At 56.1% G+C, this 18,686-nt stretch overlaps 1 protein-coding gene across 4 annotated transcripts in view; it reads left to right on the top strand.

Moving 5' to 3' along the window:
• The window catches only part of ssh (Protein phosphatase Slingshot), a 264,185-nt gene that overhangs the window by 107,137 nt on the left and 138,362 nt on the right, over window positions 1-18,686 (top strand). For all 4 annotated transcript variants that reach the window (XM_077655066.1, XM_077655064.1, XM_077655063.1 and 1 more), the window contains exon 2: window positions 17,562-17,626. In XM_077655066.1, the coding sequence (XP_077511192.1) occupies window positions 17,562-17,626 (65 nt within the window). The remainder of the gene's footprint in view (window positions 1-17,561; window positions 17,627-18,686) is intronic.

The raw sequence follows: 18,686 nt of genomic DNA, 5'->3' as shown, positions 1-18,686 counted from the left end.
TTCCACAATTTTTCGAAAGCATGTTGGCCCAAAGGAACGTTGATGCTCGTACGGAGTACGCGAGAGTTCCGAGGAAGGTTGCATGTTCTTCGATCCTTCCCGCTGCAGTTTAAAACCGGTGCGTTTCTTGCGAATAACGTCGCTCGGGACACACATTGCGCGTGGACTCGTGCTATAAGCAACGCCCGCAGCGGTCTGCTCTGCTGGGTGCCTTCCATCGCCCGTGGTCACGCTTGCTGCTTGAAACGGTAATAATTCATTTGCGCAAAGCGGTCTAGGCTTTTGCGAGTTCTTTCCAGTTGCTGGCGGCGGCTCAGCTGCTGCGACTGGTAAAACGCTCGTAGTCGCAGTGGCTGGGGTGTGATCTATAACGGCGTTGGCCTCGAAAACATGGCCAAGAGGGGAAAGAAAAAAAAAAAAACTCGTATCCAGCTTCAAATCTGTGCCTGTCAAAGGAACTGTTTCTAACTGAGTGCCTCCAAAAAAAACCACTAAAACTGAGCGCCCGCAAATTTCAGCCTATTTTTTTTTCTCTGCTTTCCTTTGTGCCTCAGCCGACAGGTGCAGTCTAAATGCAAAGGGCGCCAGGCAGCCGTTAAGTATGCAGTCGGGGGTGTTTGTGTTTTTATTTTTCCTCTGCCGCTTTCCCTGCTTGCGCGGTGTGTTTCTTCGGTTTGCATTTGCCACTGGGCGAGGATGTTGTATGCACGCCGCGTAAAGTGTGGCTGCGCGGTGGTAAGAAACGCCGTTAATGCCAGGTTCCCCCCTTCCCCTCTCTCTTCTTCGTTTGGAGAGACGGAAAGCTGGCGCTGAGAGCGTGCTCAGGAAAACGACGCCTGGCGCGAGGATCGAGCGAGAGCCGATGATTTAGGCGCGAAGAGGCTGGCAGGGCCGCGCCAAGCCGGCCGCTTCGGCGCTCTAATTGCTTCACGCGTGCAAACGCGGCCGTGGGCAGTTGTTGCTGGCAGCTCGCGGGCCTTGTCTCTATATACATACACGTGCCCAGTACGAGAGCGCAGACCCCCCTTGTGTAGAGTCACCCAATCTTTGTGCGTACGCTAGCTCGGATGCGCTCTGCCGTGTCGGACGACGTGGATACGCGCCTTCAGCACCTCTGGCGCTAACTGCGCGTACTGAAGTGGCGACGTGCTCACATTTTTGCTTCTTTCTCCCCCCGTTACGAGCAAATAGCCGACGCGCGAGCGGCGCGGGGGAGAACGTTTTATTCATGAGCGGATTACGTGGCGTAAGGGGTTGTCTCATAGGAGGCCAGACGCCGATCGTGCTTGCAGACTCTACGCTGTCGTTACGTCCCTGATTACGTCGGGTGCAGTGCGCGTTGAACGTTATTCGTGAGCATCCAGGAATGAACGAGTGTCCATTGCAAAATTAAGTGTGGCCTGACGCATGTGTGGGCATGTCTTCTGGTCTCCTGCTCTTTAATGGGAAAAGAACGAGGGTAAAGAAGCGGTTACGATAGGCGGCGGTGCGGACGGCGAACAGAGGTGCGCTGGAAGGCCAGTGAAGCCAAGCTGGTTTTGCTGTACCGCTCAACGTCAGGCTATTGATTTGTTGGGGTAGGAAGGTATTCTACTGCCGAATGTGCAGAGGTCGAATAGGGCACAGTCTGTTTCTTGAACGTTGTTTTCGTTCGGCTGGTGGGAGTCTGCTCGTGCACTAAAAAAAAGAAAGAAAAAAGGCAGCAGGTGCTGCATGGTTTTGGGCATATTTACTGTCGCTGCCGTTAGGTCATCACGAACAGATGCTGGAAATCACCGATCTGGCCACTGTAACTGGATTAAGCTGTACTAAAACACCGCTTGACGACTGTTGGCGTCTGTACGTGACGGTGAGATATGTTAGTGTGACATATATTACATATGTGACATATATTACTAATGTGTGAGCAGAGAAAAAAGAAAAAAAATAATGTTGCCCAGCCGTGATGGTGACAGTCGATCTTTTAACGAGTTTCGTCTGTCTGCCCTTCTTGGGCAGCGTAGTATCTTATGAGGTCAACTGGCAGCTCACTCATTTACACGGCGGCAACCAGTTGACCAAATTACGGGAAAGCATTCGACGCTGGCCAGAAGCAGCAGTTCGTACCAGACGAACTGTGCGTTTCTGTTCTGCGTTGCGCGACTCGCACTTTGACGTGCGAGCGCGTAGGAGAGGAGGGAACGTGACACGAACGGGCATAACGTAGACACAACACAACAAAGCTGTAGACACAGATCCCTAGGCCTCCAAATGCTGCGGGCAACGTACTTATGTGTACTTCTGCATCGGCGGTGCGTTCACTACAACGTACCGGCCGGTACTGCGTTAGGGTTCTTCGTTAATTCATAGGATATTTTTTTTTATCTTTGTTTAATCGCGTCGCGTTGCGGTATTGTCCCTTCATTTCTTGGATGAATTTGCGGCAAAGCGTGTTCCCGCTGCTTCGTGCCTGAGTGGGTACAACAGCCTATTCTCGGCCATCCGACGCGTTCCCCGTGTCCGTTCTCTGCACGCTAAAAGCGAGGCCAGCGCCTCCCCCGGCCCCAGAGTGCGATCGTTTGTCATCGATACGACCAATTTTCCCTCACGCGCGCGCATTTCCCTCACTGGCGCCGCGCTATAGATCTGGGCCGGGCCACGTACGCTGGTTCCGTCTGGTGCATTTGTTTTCGCCTCCTTATCCCCGCATCTTCACGTGGCTGCTCTCGCTGACCCAGAATCTGCTTCCCTGGAAAGGCGCAAATTGAAACGCGGCCGCCGTGGGAAATTGATACGGCATGCAGGGTGACGAGGAAGCGGCAGCAATAAGCAGCACACGTACGCTCCATTGTCCTTCTGCCGAGGCCTGTCTTCGCCGCGTTTCGGGGAGCAGCTCCCGGAATAGCGCGAGTGAGCGGCGGCGGCTCGTTGGCGCCCCTCGGGACGTGATCGCGCATCGGCGCTGCGCGAGGAGACGAGCCGACGCTGTCTGTCACGTCGTCGATTCCGCGGACTGCCGCACAGCAGCAGCAGGTGCGCGTGCGTGCGTGCGCGTTAATCGCGCGCTTCGTTCGGTGCGTGGCGCAATTCGTTACGCGGGCTCGTCTAGTACGTGCTCGTTGCCATGCGTTGTGTGTGTGCTGTAGGCATCGCGGTGGTGTGTGTACATTTGCGGCGGCCGCCGTAATGGGGCCGCGATGCGTGCGCGGGCTTCGAAGTGGTAGGGAGCGGCCCGTGGGAACGTTCACGTTGCGCGCATCGGGCGGTTGTTTCCCTCCGGCGAGGAACAGGGTAGCTGCGGCTCGCGGGAGTGGAACCCAAGTGTTCTTGCATCACGCGTTGAGGATGACTTTACCGGCAGCCGCGTTCTTGAGTGTGTGAGTGAAGCAGAACGAAAGAAGTGGGATATGTCTATGGGGAGGACTCAGGACACACGCAAAGAGGGCACTAAATTCATAATGTCAATGATGCTGTCCCCGCAACTTATACAGCGCACCAAAGCGTTCGTTCGTACACGTGGGAGCACTCGCAAGAAGGGTCTGTGAAAGCGGGTGACAAGTGAAAAGGGAGCAGACGCTCTTCTTCCCCACGCACATGCGTGGTCATGCGTGTGGCGCCGCGTGCGCGGGGTCAGGGTCAGCCCCTGCCGAGTCACGTCCCGCGCACTGCAGCCTCCTCCGCCGGCACCGAACGCCACTGGCGCTATAACGGATGGTGCGCGCTGCTTCTCGGGGATGGAAGAGGCAGGCGCATCGCGGAGCACGGTCGCTTTCCTGTCCCGGCGGCGGTAGGTATAGGTGAAGGAGGAAAAAAGAAAGCGCCCCGGGAGGACCCCTTGCGGAACCGGGTCGCGACGCGTGGTTTCGCCGCTCGACGTTTGTCGTTGGCCGCGTTTGGCGCCTCGCGACGTGTTCGGTGCGGTGCGGGAGCGGCCCTCTCTTGTTTTTTTTTTGCTCCCCTCGACCTCCTGCCTCTGTGTGTGTAAAGTAGTGGAGACTCCTCCGGCGGCCGCGAACTAACACGGTGACCCGCGTGCGAGTTGGGGGCGCCTCTCGCTGTGTGTGCGTGTGTGTGTTACGAGCGCCAAAGGCCGGAAAAAAGCGCGAGATGGGAAGAGAGAGAAAGAGGTTACGGGCTGCGAGGTGAAAGGACACGGAGCCGCAGGAAAAAGACGGCGCGTTGCCGAAGCTTTCGCGCGCCCAGATCTGTGCGCCTGATCACCGGCCGCCCTTTCTTTTGTTGGACGACCGATGCGGCGCCGCGATTTGCTGGACGTGACCGCGTGCTTGTCTTCCAAGTTTCTCTCTCTCTCTCTCTCGGTTAGAGTGCGAAATTCGGTGTTGTAGTGGCGCTGGCACACCGGCCCCGAACCTTCCTTGATCTTGACCTTGTTGCGGCTGCTTGCGCCGTTGTGGTTGCGCTTGTAGGCGGTGCTGTGGGAAGCTCGGGTTGTGAGGGAAGAGAGCGGGCTGTGCAACCGAGACTCCGTGAGCTCGATCACCGTCAGCTTCAGCGTTAGGACGAATTACGAAATGCGCAAAGCCTGGCTCACCGTGCGACCACGGCGTTCGTTACCTTTGCGAGGACTGTCCCAAACAGTAGAAGAAATAGTAATGGGGTAATCAGAAATTATTCTCACTCGCAACAGTTGCGGGGGACAGTCGCGTTTGAGCTTGCCGCGGCGGCGCTCCATCATTGCGTAACGATTCGGTTTTACGAGGAAGCGAAACAGTTAGGAAAGAGCTCCATAATTTAAGCAGCGAGCCGACGAAGGTAGGGGTGTCCAGCTGCTATAATAACGCATGCTTTGTATGCCTGTCTGGACGTCGACGCTGCAAGTTTCGCGTTGCGTGCATAGAGGTGGGCTGTAGCTTCGGTGCGTAGCGAGAGCCACAGGCGAGCAGGAAACGAACTGAGAATACTGACGGTGACCGGTAGCTCCGAGTTGGACGAGCTGGCGCAAACCCGGAAGCGGCGCGGTCAGTCGAAGCGCACGCAACATCATGCAGCATGCAGCAGCAGCAGCAGCAGCAGCAGCGGAGCATGCCGTCCCCTTACGTGCACGCGACGGGGCCGATTCTCCAGCTCGTGGATACGCATAGTATACGAGCGGTCGATTCTCGCCATTTGCGAGCTGGGGCACACGGGCCCGCTGTCTCGTGGTGCGCTTTTGCGTGCCGTGTCCGGGGCCTAGGCAGCCGCTCGTGACATGCAGTACGATCCAGCCGAGGGGGGCTTCCGCCACTATAGTACTGGACAGATGTCAAATGGTGGTGAATTCGGGGTCAGGGAGTATCGGTAGGCGTCCTCCGCAAGGCAGCATTTTGGGAGGATGCATGCGTCAGCGGTTGGAGCGGCAGTACTTGCTGGCATAGGTTACGTTGGGACTAAAAAGAAGTGAGATGTGCCCAGCCCGCACCACTAAGTGTAACGGGCTAGTCTTGCTGACAGCTTGCACGGCCACCTCGAATGACTGCAAGGCACGGGTCGAGAGGCAGGCGAGCCGTGAGAAGGAATAGCTGTCCTGTCGTACGCGCGACATTCTATATACACCAACGTACATTCGTAGGGACAAAAAAAAAAAGGTGCCCAGCCCACCCAATCACCAACGTACAACATACTTCAGGTTGGGCGAAGAAAAAAAAGGGCGGTCACTTTATGCGTGTTGTAACTGCTGGGATCAAGTGCTCGATGTACACCGCGGCTCTTAAGAAAGCCAAATAAAGTGCATGGCCATAACTGGCGCCGTTGTCCGCCAATCCATCGCCGTCGACACAGCAGAATTGTGTCTGGTCGGTCGGCAAAAGCGATCCCCTTCGTATTGACGTTGCGGTGTGTAACTGCGCCGGGGCCTCTGTTCCAGCCATCAACTGCACGAACGCAAGGGTTGGGAGTGGAGGAGAAGACACCTTCAACTGACGGCTTTGTTTCTCTCTTCCGTCTTTCCTCTTTTCGTGTCGCGCAGAACTCTTCCTGTGGCGCCTGTGTGGCGATTCTTTTTCGCAGTCGTCGGGCGCACCGAGGCGCGGCAGTGCGCGCGCTGTGCTTGCTCCGCGCACCGGTGCAGTGCTGTGTGTGCGGTCGCAGGCAGCGCGTCACGTGAGCACATCGGCGGGGAAGCGTGACCGCTCCCATTTTGAGGAGCGACTGCGGTCGTCCGGCCGTGGCAGCTCGTTTCCCTTGACGACTGTGTTGCGCCGCTAGGGCTCATTCTTCTTTTCTTTCGGCCTGACAGGGGCCCTGTGAACTTTTGCCCGCGCAGGGCTATATGTGAATGGCGGCTGTAAAGGCACTGTGCGGCCATACTGGGTGTGTTTTTGTCAGTATGGCGTGCGTTCGGCGCATACGGCTCCCGAGTCTCATCGATCATATAGGGCGGGGTGGGAGTCGACCGAGACTGACGTCGAAGAGTTCTCGGCCTTCTCACCACTATATTCGTAAACGTGACTGGCGTAGAGCAACCGAACACCCTCCGCTCCTCTCAAGCGCCATAACAGCATTATGGCGCCGCAGGGCGATGTGTCGCAGCGAGCAGGGGCGGTGTCCTGAGCCCTTTTGTGCACGGCATCGACTGTCAGTCAGTTGTGTTTTTGGGCTACGCTTGGTCACTATAGCCCGGCCCGTGCGTTCGCCTTGCGCTCGGTGCGTTGCGCGCCTGTCACATCACGGCGACTGGTCATCGGGACACGCCATATCCTAGACCTTGCGTTCTTAGCACGCGTAACAGGGGCCTATCATGCGGCGCGTTGCGGTCCGTCAGCACGCCACCGGGCTGTTTCGCGGAACAAGTGGCGCATCTGCGCGACGGCGTCGGAGACAGGTAGCGGAGTGCGCGTAGGAGGCGTGCCATATCTGCCGCAATGGCGCACGTCAGTGCAAAGCAACAGGTCACGGGGTGCAGTTGTTGCCACCGTGCTGTGCGCTGCAGCAGTGACGCTCCTTCGGAACAACGACCGCTCTGCTGCAGGACGTATCTTAGCCGGCGTAGCCTGCTCGCAGCTAACAGCGTGTCGGTTAAATTGTCCCAGCGATGAAGCAGGCACGAGACACGAGGGAACCAACCAGATGCAGGACGGTGCAGCCAGCGATGCCTCGAGCCTAACTAAAAAGACAAGCAGACTGTTCGTGTTATCAGCTGTCTTGTATCACCCGCATCTCTGGCGAAGACAGCGCAGTATTGTGCCCACATACTGTAGTCTGTTGAAGCCTGTAACCTGTTTGCACGACGATGGCTTGCGCGGTGCAGCTTCCGAATTAATCCCACTTTTCTTTTTCCCTTCCTCGTTTGGGCGCCAGCTTGTCGGAGCTTGTCCGGCGCGTGCACTGGCGGGTGCGCCTCGAGCGCAGTGCATCTGCGGTGCACTGGAATACGCCGCGTGACTGCCGTCCGCCCACGTCGCTCCGCTTCCTCGTTGTCCGCTCGCGGCTTTCGCGGAGCGCGTCTCCCGTGAAGACGCCCCGGTGTACACACGCAGTGGCCGAAGCTATTCCTCCCCGTCGTGACCCGCCCTCTTGCGTCGCTTCTTGTCATCCGAGTACGACGACTCTGCCGCGCTTCTCCGGCTGAACGGCGAAAAAAAAGAAGGAAAGGTACGGCGTGGTGGAAAGCGAAAGCTGCTTTTCGCACATGCACGTCCGGGAACGATCACCCGGCCAGCCTGGCCGTGAGTGCAGCCCCGGCTTCAATGGAGCGGGCAACGGAGAGGCGCCTTTGTTGCCCGCCGGTCGGACAAGCAGGGCGCTCTCTCGAGACTCGCAGCGTCTAGCTTGTTCGGCGTGCGCTGCCTTGCTCTGTTCACCGTGCTCGACTCTCTGCTTCCTTGGGTGCGCGCTATTCTTGCCCGTAGAGCTCACGGCGTCACGGTCTCCTCCGCGCGTGAGCGCCCCGAGCCCTTCGACCCCTTCGCTCCCCTGGCACCTTCTTTGTCCACCCACGCCGCAGGAATTTCACGTTTCCCGCTTCCTGCGCGTCTGCGTACATCCGAGAAGGTCGGCTGTTTCTCCATCCCGGCACCTCGGATTATCCCTCTCTGCATTCTTTCGCGCGACTTGTCGCGTTTCTGCTATTTAGGCAGACCGCCATATTTCGACTAGGCTGTGAACCTTGAGAAGAAAGCGCTTGCTTGCATCAAAGGCATTTGTGTTCTTTGCGACAGTTTTCGTCACCAGGTCGAGCTTCGGTGCTGTTCTCGTGTGCAGTTCCACTGCTTCCTACATCGTCGCGTACCCGGGAAAAATGGTTAGGACCTTAGCTTCTTGCTTCGTCTGCACAGCCACCTGTTTAGGTAAATATAAATCACGCCATTAACCAGACACACATACGCGATGAAATGCACGAGTTCGATTTTTTTTTATTTGATACCGTAAGTCCCATCAAGGACTGTAACAGGAAGAGCTCTGAATGATACAGTTGTAGTGCACATGTTGGTAGTAAACAATTTAACAATAACATATGGCAAAAATAGGTACAAAATCGGTTAGAGTCTTCCGCCTCAGGACGATACCTTGAACGCTTCTCCGCTGCCTTTATACGCTGGCGTGCAAATTGAGAGCCGTGTTCAGTCGCGCTTTGTCGCGCGCTGCCATTCCCGCGGGACGAGCGTGCGTTTATTGCCTCTGCGACCTCATAATTCGTGCCACTCCGTGTTTGCGGAGGTTATTATCATCGCTAGAAATCCGCCTAATATATTCCGGCCCGCCGCGCAGGTCAGCCCCTCTGAGATCCTCGGAAGTGCGTCCTTCCTGCAAACACTCGTTCCGGTGGACGTGGAGCGCGTGTTTGAATTACGCTCGCTTTGGTGGCCCCTCGTGGCCGCCTCTGCCGGAAGCTGCCGCGCGCCTGTGCCCGCTCGCCGAGCCAATATTTGCGCCCGGCCTCCCCGCTTTAATTCCCGGTGCACACGCGCATGCAGGTCGCGACGAGTGTGGGCGTCACGCGTCCTTGCCCGAGTCGGCCGCGCTCTCGAGAAAGTGCTTCGCTCCATCCAAGAGGGACGGACCACGGATTTCCTGCGCGCTGTGTCATCTACGCTGTCTAGAAAAGATGGTAAAAATAAAAGGTTTTAAGAGGTTAGTAAGTGAAGCCCTTTATTGCCTGACTGCTTTGTTACTGCTTCTTACTATACGGTCATAAAAAAAAAAGGCACTGCTAGTAAAAGTGGGCGCTTACTACTAACGTTCTGATAGGTGCGTTGCGCCCCGGTGTGCCTCGCCGGTGTCACGGGGTAGACGAGCGAGGACATTCGGACGGGCTGCCACTCCGTTCGTCGCCTCGCTCACGCGACTGACCTTGCATTCTCGTGTCCTTCGAGCATCGACCGCGTCGTGATATGCGACAGCCTGGAGCGTCCCGTCGGATTGCACATTCTGGTCTCGGAGGGCCAAGGGACTCTGTTCGGGACGGCCTGCTCGTGATGAGCTCTTTTCTCAAGCATAATTCGGTCTGCGTCCCATGCGTCAGCCACTCGCCGTTTTGACGACGCTTCCCAGCCATGGCTAGCTTGGTTTAGTTGTTGCTGATGGACCATGCAGTAGAGCGCGACGGACGCTGTCGGCGATAGTCTGTACGGCAGCGCAGCTCCTAACATCCGACTGGGAGTCCGAATTCGGTATCTGCAGCGGCCCGGCTGCTGCGCGTGTTCCGTATACGCGCGCGTTCCCCTACTTGTCTTCCAATAAACGAACGGGGAATGACTGCAGGAGTGCTAACCCCAGCGACTGGCCCTCGACCAGAACAAGTCCCAAGAGTCAGCGCAAGCGTGCGTATGCCCTCTTCGAAATGTTCCACGCGGCGTCCGTTCCTTTCATTCTGTCGTTCTTTCTCGGCTGTCTCGTCGCGTGATGCGCTTCAGCCGCCGCCGCTGCCCCGTGTTCGCGGAACGAGGAAGCGTCCACGGCTGGCTTCGTCCACCCCTCGTGGCGCCTTCGCCGCGCTTCGCGAAACCAGCCGCTATCGGCAGCCGCTTGCCCAGCTCTCCCTCGCTCCTTCACATGCGCAGCTGCCCAGCTCGGTCTTCTATGGAGGTGCGGGTGCTGTTCCCGCAGTGTGCGCTGGAAGGCCGGCAGCGCCTTCCAGAACATTCCTTCGTGGACGGAGAGGCTGGCGTTAATCTACGCTCCAAGGCGCTCGCCAAACGGACCCCAGAGGGCCGGCAGCGTTCCTGGTGGTGGGGGCTTAACTCGGTTGCCTAACTAACGAGCAGCTCGTGTGCGCCCTCTGCGGGAACTATGCGGGTTCCGTCGGCAAAGTTGGCCGCTGGGAACGCGTGAGCGTTTAGAACAACCGCTTCGTGCGCTTCAGTTAGCCGTGATGTGAAGCTACGCAACAGCCGTTCTCAGCCTGGTTCTATTACAGCGCATGAAGGCGATGGAGTCGGTTTATTTTGTTTTACGCTTGTTGTCTGTCAGGAATTGTTGGGAACATGACATAAGGGTTTTCCGATTGAGATATTTGAGGCCTCAACCTTTTGTACGGGCAAGCACTGTTTCCATCGTTTGAGTGGCCCGTTTTGTCATGATTGCGTGTCTCTTTGAGCCGCGAGGTACAGTCGGGGACAAAAAAAAAGTATCTGAGCGACGTGTTCGTCAAGCGAAGCCGGTGATAGGTCCGCTATTAGTCGGCGGGTAGAGACCACACTTACGTAGGTGAAGCTCAAAATTATGTTCACCTCCACAAGTGTGGTCTCCAGCCGCCGATTAATAGCAGAGCTATCGTCGGCTTCGTTTGACGAACACGTCGTCCAGATACTTTTCTCCCCGATTGTACTTTTATCACGGCGCTTGCGCTGGGTGTTGTTTTTTCGGTTGAGACGATTGCAACCGCGTGGTCGTCGTGCAAAATATGATTAGCGTGTCGTCATTGAGATTTAGGAGCACGCCGCATTTGTCAGCCGCGGGCCGTCTCCTCCTGCTGAGCACTCTGTACGAAGGTGCATTATCTGTGCGTGAGCGAGTTTCTAGGCTAGTTGGAGCGAGCGCTTAGTATCCTTAGACCCGTAGCTGAAGATTTTCCCTGAATATATGCTGGCTTGCTGCCGATTGCCGTGCATTGTGCTTCTGGTTGCAGCATGCATGTTTCCACTGGGGCTGTGGCATTCCAGTTGGCCGATGTGATACAGGCGGCTTACTGCGCGTGCAGTCGAAAACGCATGTGCGCTCAAGCAAGCTGTAAACAGCGAGCGTCAGTCGAGCACTTGCGCATTTCACCTTGGCGACACTGCCGCCGACATGCGCGGAGCACTCTTGGAAGCGGTAAATTCATGAGCTCTGATATATGCGACCGTCCACATTTCCCCGGCGAACAGCCGTGCGTGCCATCCCACGGTTGTTATCTGGACGGAGGAGGAGGCGGTGCGCTGCTCGTTCCTGCATCTTTCCGGTCTGTCGCGTGCGGTAATACGCGGAAGCGTATTCCGCAACGCGCTTCGGAGGGAAGCATATAATAGTCCTCATACAGCTCGGTCGGCTCTAATTCGCCGAGCGCTGCCTCGGCATGTTATACGCTCATTCGTCCTTGGATGTCCGTTGAGTGGCGCTTGCGTTGTGCGTGCGGCCGATACGCGCTTGATTCGAGTAATTACTGCCGGGCGTGACTATTCACTCACGGCGTAGGCCGAGCTCGCCTCGGGCACCCCCCTCTTCCCCTCGCGTGCCTTTCCGGCATCGTGGTGCGCGACCTGCGCAGCCGCGCAGTAGCTGCGCGTTGCACAACGTCTTCGGCGAAGAAAACGGCGGGACCGGTCTTCCGTTGCTCGTTTCGCTCGGAAGCGGCGCGTTGCTGTTCACTGCGCGAGGTGAAAGTTTTTCTCCCCCAGCATGGTCGAAAATGTACGCGGCCTTGGAAACTTTCTCCGCTGACCGAGCACTTTTCTCTCTAACGACCGACTTGCGCCATCTTCCGGTACGAAGACTGAAATTGGCCCCAGGGGTGTAACGTAGCGGGGTTCTTCTCCTCACGGTTCCTTTGCTTTCGAGGTTGCAGCCCTTTACGCTTGCGTGCCTCCGTGTTTCTCGTACGCAGCTGCATGCCTCCTACCCTGCTGCCGCTTCTCTTGCCGTCATCATCAGCTTTGTTTCCTACGCGGCAGCATCACGCGAGTTGCGCGTTAAGTTGCAGTGCTTGGATCTGTGTCTCGTTTTCTACCTGTCGCAAGGCTGTCTGGACGTCGTGGTCTTATCTTTTTGTACGCGGACATCTTTGCGTGCAAGCTGGGGGAGCAGTGTGACGGGGGGCACTCGCAGTGGTGGATTTCAGATGGGTAGAGGGGCTCATCCCCCATCCCTCCCCTGTAAACTCGCCCCTGTGTACTCGTGGGGGAAACGACACGGCTCCTTTCAAACCTAAGACCTCCCCATCATGCAATACTTCCTGCGGTCGGAGTGTATACTGAGGCCCGTTCGTATCCATCGCTGCGTCTCTGCCGAAGGCGAAGTGCGCGTGGTATCTTGTTTTGGCGCCTCGGGGCGACCTCGCCGAGGCCAGCTGCGCTTGGGAGGCGGCGTCTTGGACGAGCCAGCCCCGTAATACTGCTCCTTTTGGCGCGACCCTGAAGTGAGATGCTTGTTGCATACGTGGGCGACGCGGGACGCAAAATGTCTGCCCACGCGTTTTGCGCGCCTGCCAGGGCGGCGTTTGTACGCAGTGACCGCCTCGAAGCTGTGGCCGCCGTGCAGGGAGCCTCCTCCTCCTCGAGGTCAATGCGGTGCCGGGACGTTGTGTGGCACACTCATGGTGGCCCCCCATTGCGGGCGTTGCCCATCGAATATGTCTTCGCATACATGATTCTGGAATGCCTCCTCACGAATCCAGTAATTATCCAGCAAATTTAAGCGCCTTCCCTAGAACTCCAAAAAAAAAAACTGCACCGCATACAACCGCGCCCCCTCTTTTGAGCACTGGCTGTCGCTTCGGGCCTCACTTTTTGTGCAGTTGTCTACGTCACGTTGCTTTACTCGCCGTCTCAAAGAGACAGCTCAAAAGTGCCTCGTGCTCGCGGAAGAATTCACTCCGGCGTTCATTTTGATGAGGTCAAACGTTCCTCCGTTTACATTGATATTGCTTGCACGGTGATATAATGCTGACACGATGCCTTTCCGCTGGGCCGATCCTTTATACTGGTGGCCTGGACGCATATATGGTACATTCAGACAGTAACCGCGCCTTTAAGGATGTAGCTGCACCAGTGCCCACATATGGGACTCACCGGTGTTCTACAGAAAGACTACACATTATTTTGCTTGTATACCGTAGCTACAGCGATGCTGTTGCTAACAGCGTGAGGGGGACCCATTTCCACCAGCTGGTAGCCACATCCTTCACTCCTTGCGGATAACGTCCTTGCGGGTTGGGTTAGTTGGTTGGTTCGTTTCGAGGGGAGTTGAAAAGAGGCAGAGACGAATACAACACCATAAACGCAGTAGTATTCGTTCCTATGCCGCTTCCCTTCGACCCTGGGCGCGCAGTCCGACATTCCCTTGCAATGATTAGTATTGCTCTCTTTAATGTTCGCGGGCCTCTCAAGTAGACGTGTTCGTCCCCCCCCCCCCCCCTCTCTCTCTCTCTCTCTCTCTCTCTCTCTCTAATGGATGGCGTCGTTTATGTGTGTATGCACAGGCGCTCCCTCGCCTCGCCGTACAGAAGGCCGCGCCCTTGGCGTTCTTTCCGCTGTCACGCGTCCGCAGAGAGTGCGGGGCATTCCGTCACCGCGGAAGCCGCTCACCGGACGGAAGGGACGACCATGCACAACGCGACCGGCCGGCCGTAGGAGAGACAAGATGTAGCCCTGATCAACTTCGACCGCGGCACCGACAGAGGGGCGACAAAGCGACTCGCCTGGGCATCGCCGGCGGTTCCTCCCGTGTGTTGCGTTATGGTCGCACTGCCTGGCGCTGGTCTCGCTGTCGTCGTCCGCGGACCGGTTCGGCCCGAGAGCGGCGATCATCCGGGCTGCCGCGCGCTCTGCTTCTGACCGTGGCACGCCTTCCCTCTTGCAGCCGGGCCGCCCGCCGGACGCTCTGGGTTTCCGGTCATTGTTCTTGGGCGCGCTTTAATGCCTCAGAGACGGCGGCCATTTACGCGCGCGCGAGCTGTGCGTTGGCGCGGCCCGGAACGCGGGGAGCTGTGCGCGCAGGTCGCCTGGATAGGAAGTAGCGCCCTGTAATGTGGTGGCCAGTCTCCGCTTTGCGTGTGCTCGCAAACCTTTCCGGCGACTAGCTTGCCTTTTGCAGGGGCTCTAACCGACTCGTCGCATCTTGTTCTGACCGCTATTCGCTGCTTGTTATCTTCACCGCTGGCAAAGCATGGTCGATTGAGCCTTTCGTTTACCAGGATTCTCAATGGCCGCATGGTGCGCGTTTTTCTGCGTCTGCAGTGTCTCTCTGTGTTTTGCTGAGTTTATCTCCTCCGAGTCTGTTTTTATGTAACCAAGGTCGTGTAGCAAATCCGACTGCTCAACCAGCGGGGCATGAGCGAGGAACCGTAGTTTATCCGAGAGAACATAGTACAACCGGTCTTGGATTCGATCGATCGCAGTATGCAGTTTCTACTTTCTTTTTTTCTGTTTTGCTTGCTTGTAGGTACTTGCGAGTGTAGAAATCGAGTCCAGACTTGCTAAGTTCGACGAAGAGAATGCGGAGACGCATCTCTTCACGTGCTGTGGTATAGATACTAACTGTATATGTCGAACAGACGGGCGAAAAAAGAACTGTTCGTTTTTTCGCGTTTCCTAGAAAGTTATTGAGGGCCCAGCAAACCTTTGGCTTGTCCCTGCAGTTGAACCGACCCAAGCCACACTATCCATGCTTTAGAGTGAGAGAAGTAGGGGATTAATAATACTTTAATACTTTGCGGGGCGTTATAGCATTAGAAGAGGCACTGTTTTTAGTAAGCATAAACGTTGGGCAGTTTGGACAGAACGCTCTCGAAAGAGGAACAGTGGGGAGGGAGAGAGAGGATTGTCAATTTGAATATTTCGAAACGTGTAGGTGTGAGTATGTAGAGATTCGGGTAAGGGAAGGTAGCACATGGAGTACACGTATGAGGTTCGTTTTACGTCCACCGTTTTTAGGTGGTGCTTGTGTAGTCTTCTTTCACGTTCGCTTTGTGAGCGCTGAGCACTTATGTCACGAAATGAACTGGTAGCAGGTGATTGCTTGTGGGTTGCTAGGGCGCCAGGAAAAAATTGGAGTGCCATGAGGGAAAGCACGCCTACTGGCACGGGAAAATTTCAAAGGCCGGCTCTGTGCAGGCTGATGGTTAATAGAGCCAAGACAGAATCGCTCATTAAAGCAGTGGAATCGCAGTATCTGCGTAAACACTGAGCGTGGCTGCAGCGCAAATGTGACTAAGGGCGGCCGTCCGCTCTGTTGTCTTCGCACCTCCCTCGCTCAGTGGGCGCTGCCGAAGTGAAGGGGCCCGTTCCTTGTTTTCGAGTCGCGGATACAGAGTAACGCGATCCGCTTGCCGGCGCAATGCGGCCGCCGCGGCTGTGGAATGGCAGCGCGCGACGATGAGGGATGGCGCGGTCGCTGCCCCCTTTCCGTTGCGTTTGTTCGCTTTGTGTTTTTCCTCCCCTCTTGTTTTCAAAGCACCGCTCCTCCCGGCCGCTGCCACCTTCTCCGGCAGCACTCGGGTGGCAATTGTCTCGGGTATTGCGCTCCGCATTCATTCCGATGCTGCCCTCTCTAATTGAGCGAAATGACGCTGTGTAGCGCTTCCCGCGATTCGACACCGCCAATTAGGGCCGCCGTATTTTGTCGGCGTTTGTCGCCCGGTGGGTGACCCGCCGCACGGGTGACATTTCGCGCTGCAGGTTAATCGGGGTGAGTTGGTTTTTGTGATGGAGTTCGAGCGCCCACAGACAAAGAACAGGGCGAGATGATGGACGCTCAGGTCACTCCGCTTAATTCGACGCGTTGCGGCCCCTCGGTAGGTCGCTGCCGGACGCTGGGCACGTATGCAGGGGGCAGCCTTTGGCGCTACCCCTGCGTGGCGCCGCTTCCGACACGGGGTCATACTCGGATTGACGATACACACTAAAGGCGGCCGCACGGCAGCTTGCGTGGCCCTTGGTTGCTCGCTGTGACCCGTTTAATGTCGTAAAGATTGAATATTTTGGGAATGCTGGTCGTGGGGAAGGTCCTCTGTTGTGTGCCCGGTCAGAGCGGGAATCTCTCGTGAAAGGGCTAGTCCTGAACCTCTCTGGAAACGGGCTATTTTCACTGCTGGTGTACCAGACACGGCGTGTCATCTGTATATGAACCATAAAGACGAATTAGCCTATATGGGAGGAAAAAGGAGCAAACCGTCCTCCCTTTTAGGGGCAGGGCGCCCCTGAAAGGGAGCCCTGAAGTAGATTTCTATCACTGAAAATACGGGACACGTACACGGTGTGCTGCGGAGACAAATTCCATTTTCAGAACATGCGATGTTCTAGCAATAACGGAGATTTTGACCGAAGTTTCAATATCTTCTATTCGCGAACCTCAAGGCCTCTCGGTGCCGCGTTTTAAAGCCTCCTTCCATCGCTAACTGCATGGAGTGAATATGCTTTGCGGTGGGAATAAGCCCTCTAAACACACCCCAGGGCTTAGGCGGCATAACATGCCCCTAAAAGCGGGGTGCGCTATCTAGAGTACAGCTTACTCCTTTTCTACTTCCACATTGGCTGGTTTGTGGCACTACCCACTTTCTTCTCCTCCTCCTGCCCTTCCCCAGTGCAGAGTAGCGGAGGCCTGATATCGATCTTTTTGGCCGACCTCTGTGCCATCTTTTCATAAATTTGTGTGCGTTGAATGTAGCGGTCCATGTTACGAAAGGAGTTTCTCGCAAGCGCAGTGAGCTACGCGATAATCGTGCCCACCTGTGCTGTACCTTATACCCTTGTCGCACGGACACTGTAAAGGTACTTTGAACTAATGCTCCATTACTCTAAGGACGAACGCGCGCTGCCACACGGACGCGCCAAAGGACACCTAGCTCAAAGGAGCTTCGAAACAAGGCAGCTCGAGTTCGTCCTTTGAGGCTTCAAGGGAGTACTCTCTCTCCCAGCGAGTTAACAGCATAAATAAATTGAGAAAAGAAACATTCAATTTTCATTTTATAAATTCACTTCATAAGATTAGTGGTGTTTTAAAATATAAGATGGTCATTTGTTTTGTGGCAGTCTCACCACGCCATACTCTCATTCGAGATATACGAGCGTCACGGTAGCTACGGTAAATATGCCGCCATGTCGGCCATGTTGTTTGTTGTTTGTTGCTTTAACATAATACGGTTATAAAACTAATTTACTAAAAAAAATGTGACATTTCTGTATTTACATGTGCAGTGAGGTTTGCAATTTTAATAACGCTTTTCGCCGATGAGGGCGCTAAAAACTTCTTGCGAAGGTCGTTCCGCGACCGTGTATAGCACGGACGAACTCCCTTGAAGTAGTGCTCCTTTGGGAGCATAAAGGAGCATTAGTTCAAAGTGCCTTTAGAGTGTCCGTGTCACAGGTGTATTACCCTTTTCTGTGGCTCCGGATGTGTGTGTGTGGTCTGAGCACCGAGTGACCCCTTTTCGCTTTTCCCTCTGTGTGCAGGACGAGACCGATGGCTCCGGGGAACAGGGCGAGGAGGAAGAAATCCACCGCAAGACTCAACGAAGGTGAGCAGTGAACGAATGCCATAGCGCGCCTCGATGCTAGCTTTTGCGCGCACGCGCCATCACCGACAATGCTCGTAGGACATGGCGGCGTCTCGTCTTGCGCGGAGTGCAGCAGAGGGGGAGTGTCGTTTTTATTATCTGACTACTTGAAGGCCGTATCAGTGCGGAGCGGTTCTAAGGGGAATGTCTATAGTCTGATGCAACTCAAGGACGAATTGGCTTTTCCCCATCAAAGGATCCCCTTCCATCCAATGGCTTCAGCGGATTCTCGCCAGCCTACTTAGTCTAACAATGCTGGAAGGGGACTATTCCCTTTCATCTGCCACTCCCTGCATTGCCACGCTAGCAGACTCATATGAGAACCGGCCGACGCCATTGGCTGGAAGAGGGGGGACCTTTGATGGGGAATTAAAGCCGCTTGGTTCTTGAGTTGTATCCTATTGTAGGCGCGATCGCGGCTTTGTATTCGTCGGACAGTTTGGGTCGTACTCGGACGTCGTTCGTGTGTCGAGGGATCGTAGATCATGCTTCCAGCCAACGTGGCGCGCGACTCGATCGATGTCGTCGCCGGTGTGAACGTGATCCGCAGACGGTCGTCGATGGTGATTCACCGCGTTCCCGAAGTCGAGCGGCGTTTCGCGACCAGGCTTTTCCCTGCGTCGTGTTTCCCCACAGCAGGAGCCACGCATGACGACGCCCATTTCGTGTACGTACAGTGTATAGGCGTCAATTGCCACACAGGGGACAGGATGTGTGCCCCAACAAGGTTGGGCGCCGCTCAGAGCGTGGTCGATATACCTGTCCACAGTGCCGCTGCATACCTGTCTGCGAAGGCGGCGACCTTCCCGCGACCCTCGTCCGCAGTGTGCGTGCTCCGCGATGTGGCGTCGGAAACGACGACACGCTCCAGCCACGAGATCTCCCGCCGAGAACAAAGCCGTTTGTCGGGGAAACGTTGTGCGTAGAATACAAGTACACAACAAATGTGCGCGAGGCGTCTGTGCACGTTCTGTGCCGTCGCCCCCCGTGTGCCGTCCTCGCTGATTTCGCGACGCTGTCT

The sequence above is a fragment of the Amblyomma americanum genome, chromosome 2 (assembly GCF_052857255.1).
Source record: "Amblyomma americanum isolate KBUSLIRL-KWMA chromosome 2, ASM5285725v1, whole genome shotgun sequence".
Classification (NCBI taxonomy): Eukaryota; Metazoa; Arthropoda; class Arachnida; order Ixodida; family Ixodidae; genus Amblyomma; species Amblyomma americanum.
Note: the sequence above shows the minus strand (reverse complement) of the source record. Positions and strands in the feature narration are given on the sequence as shown.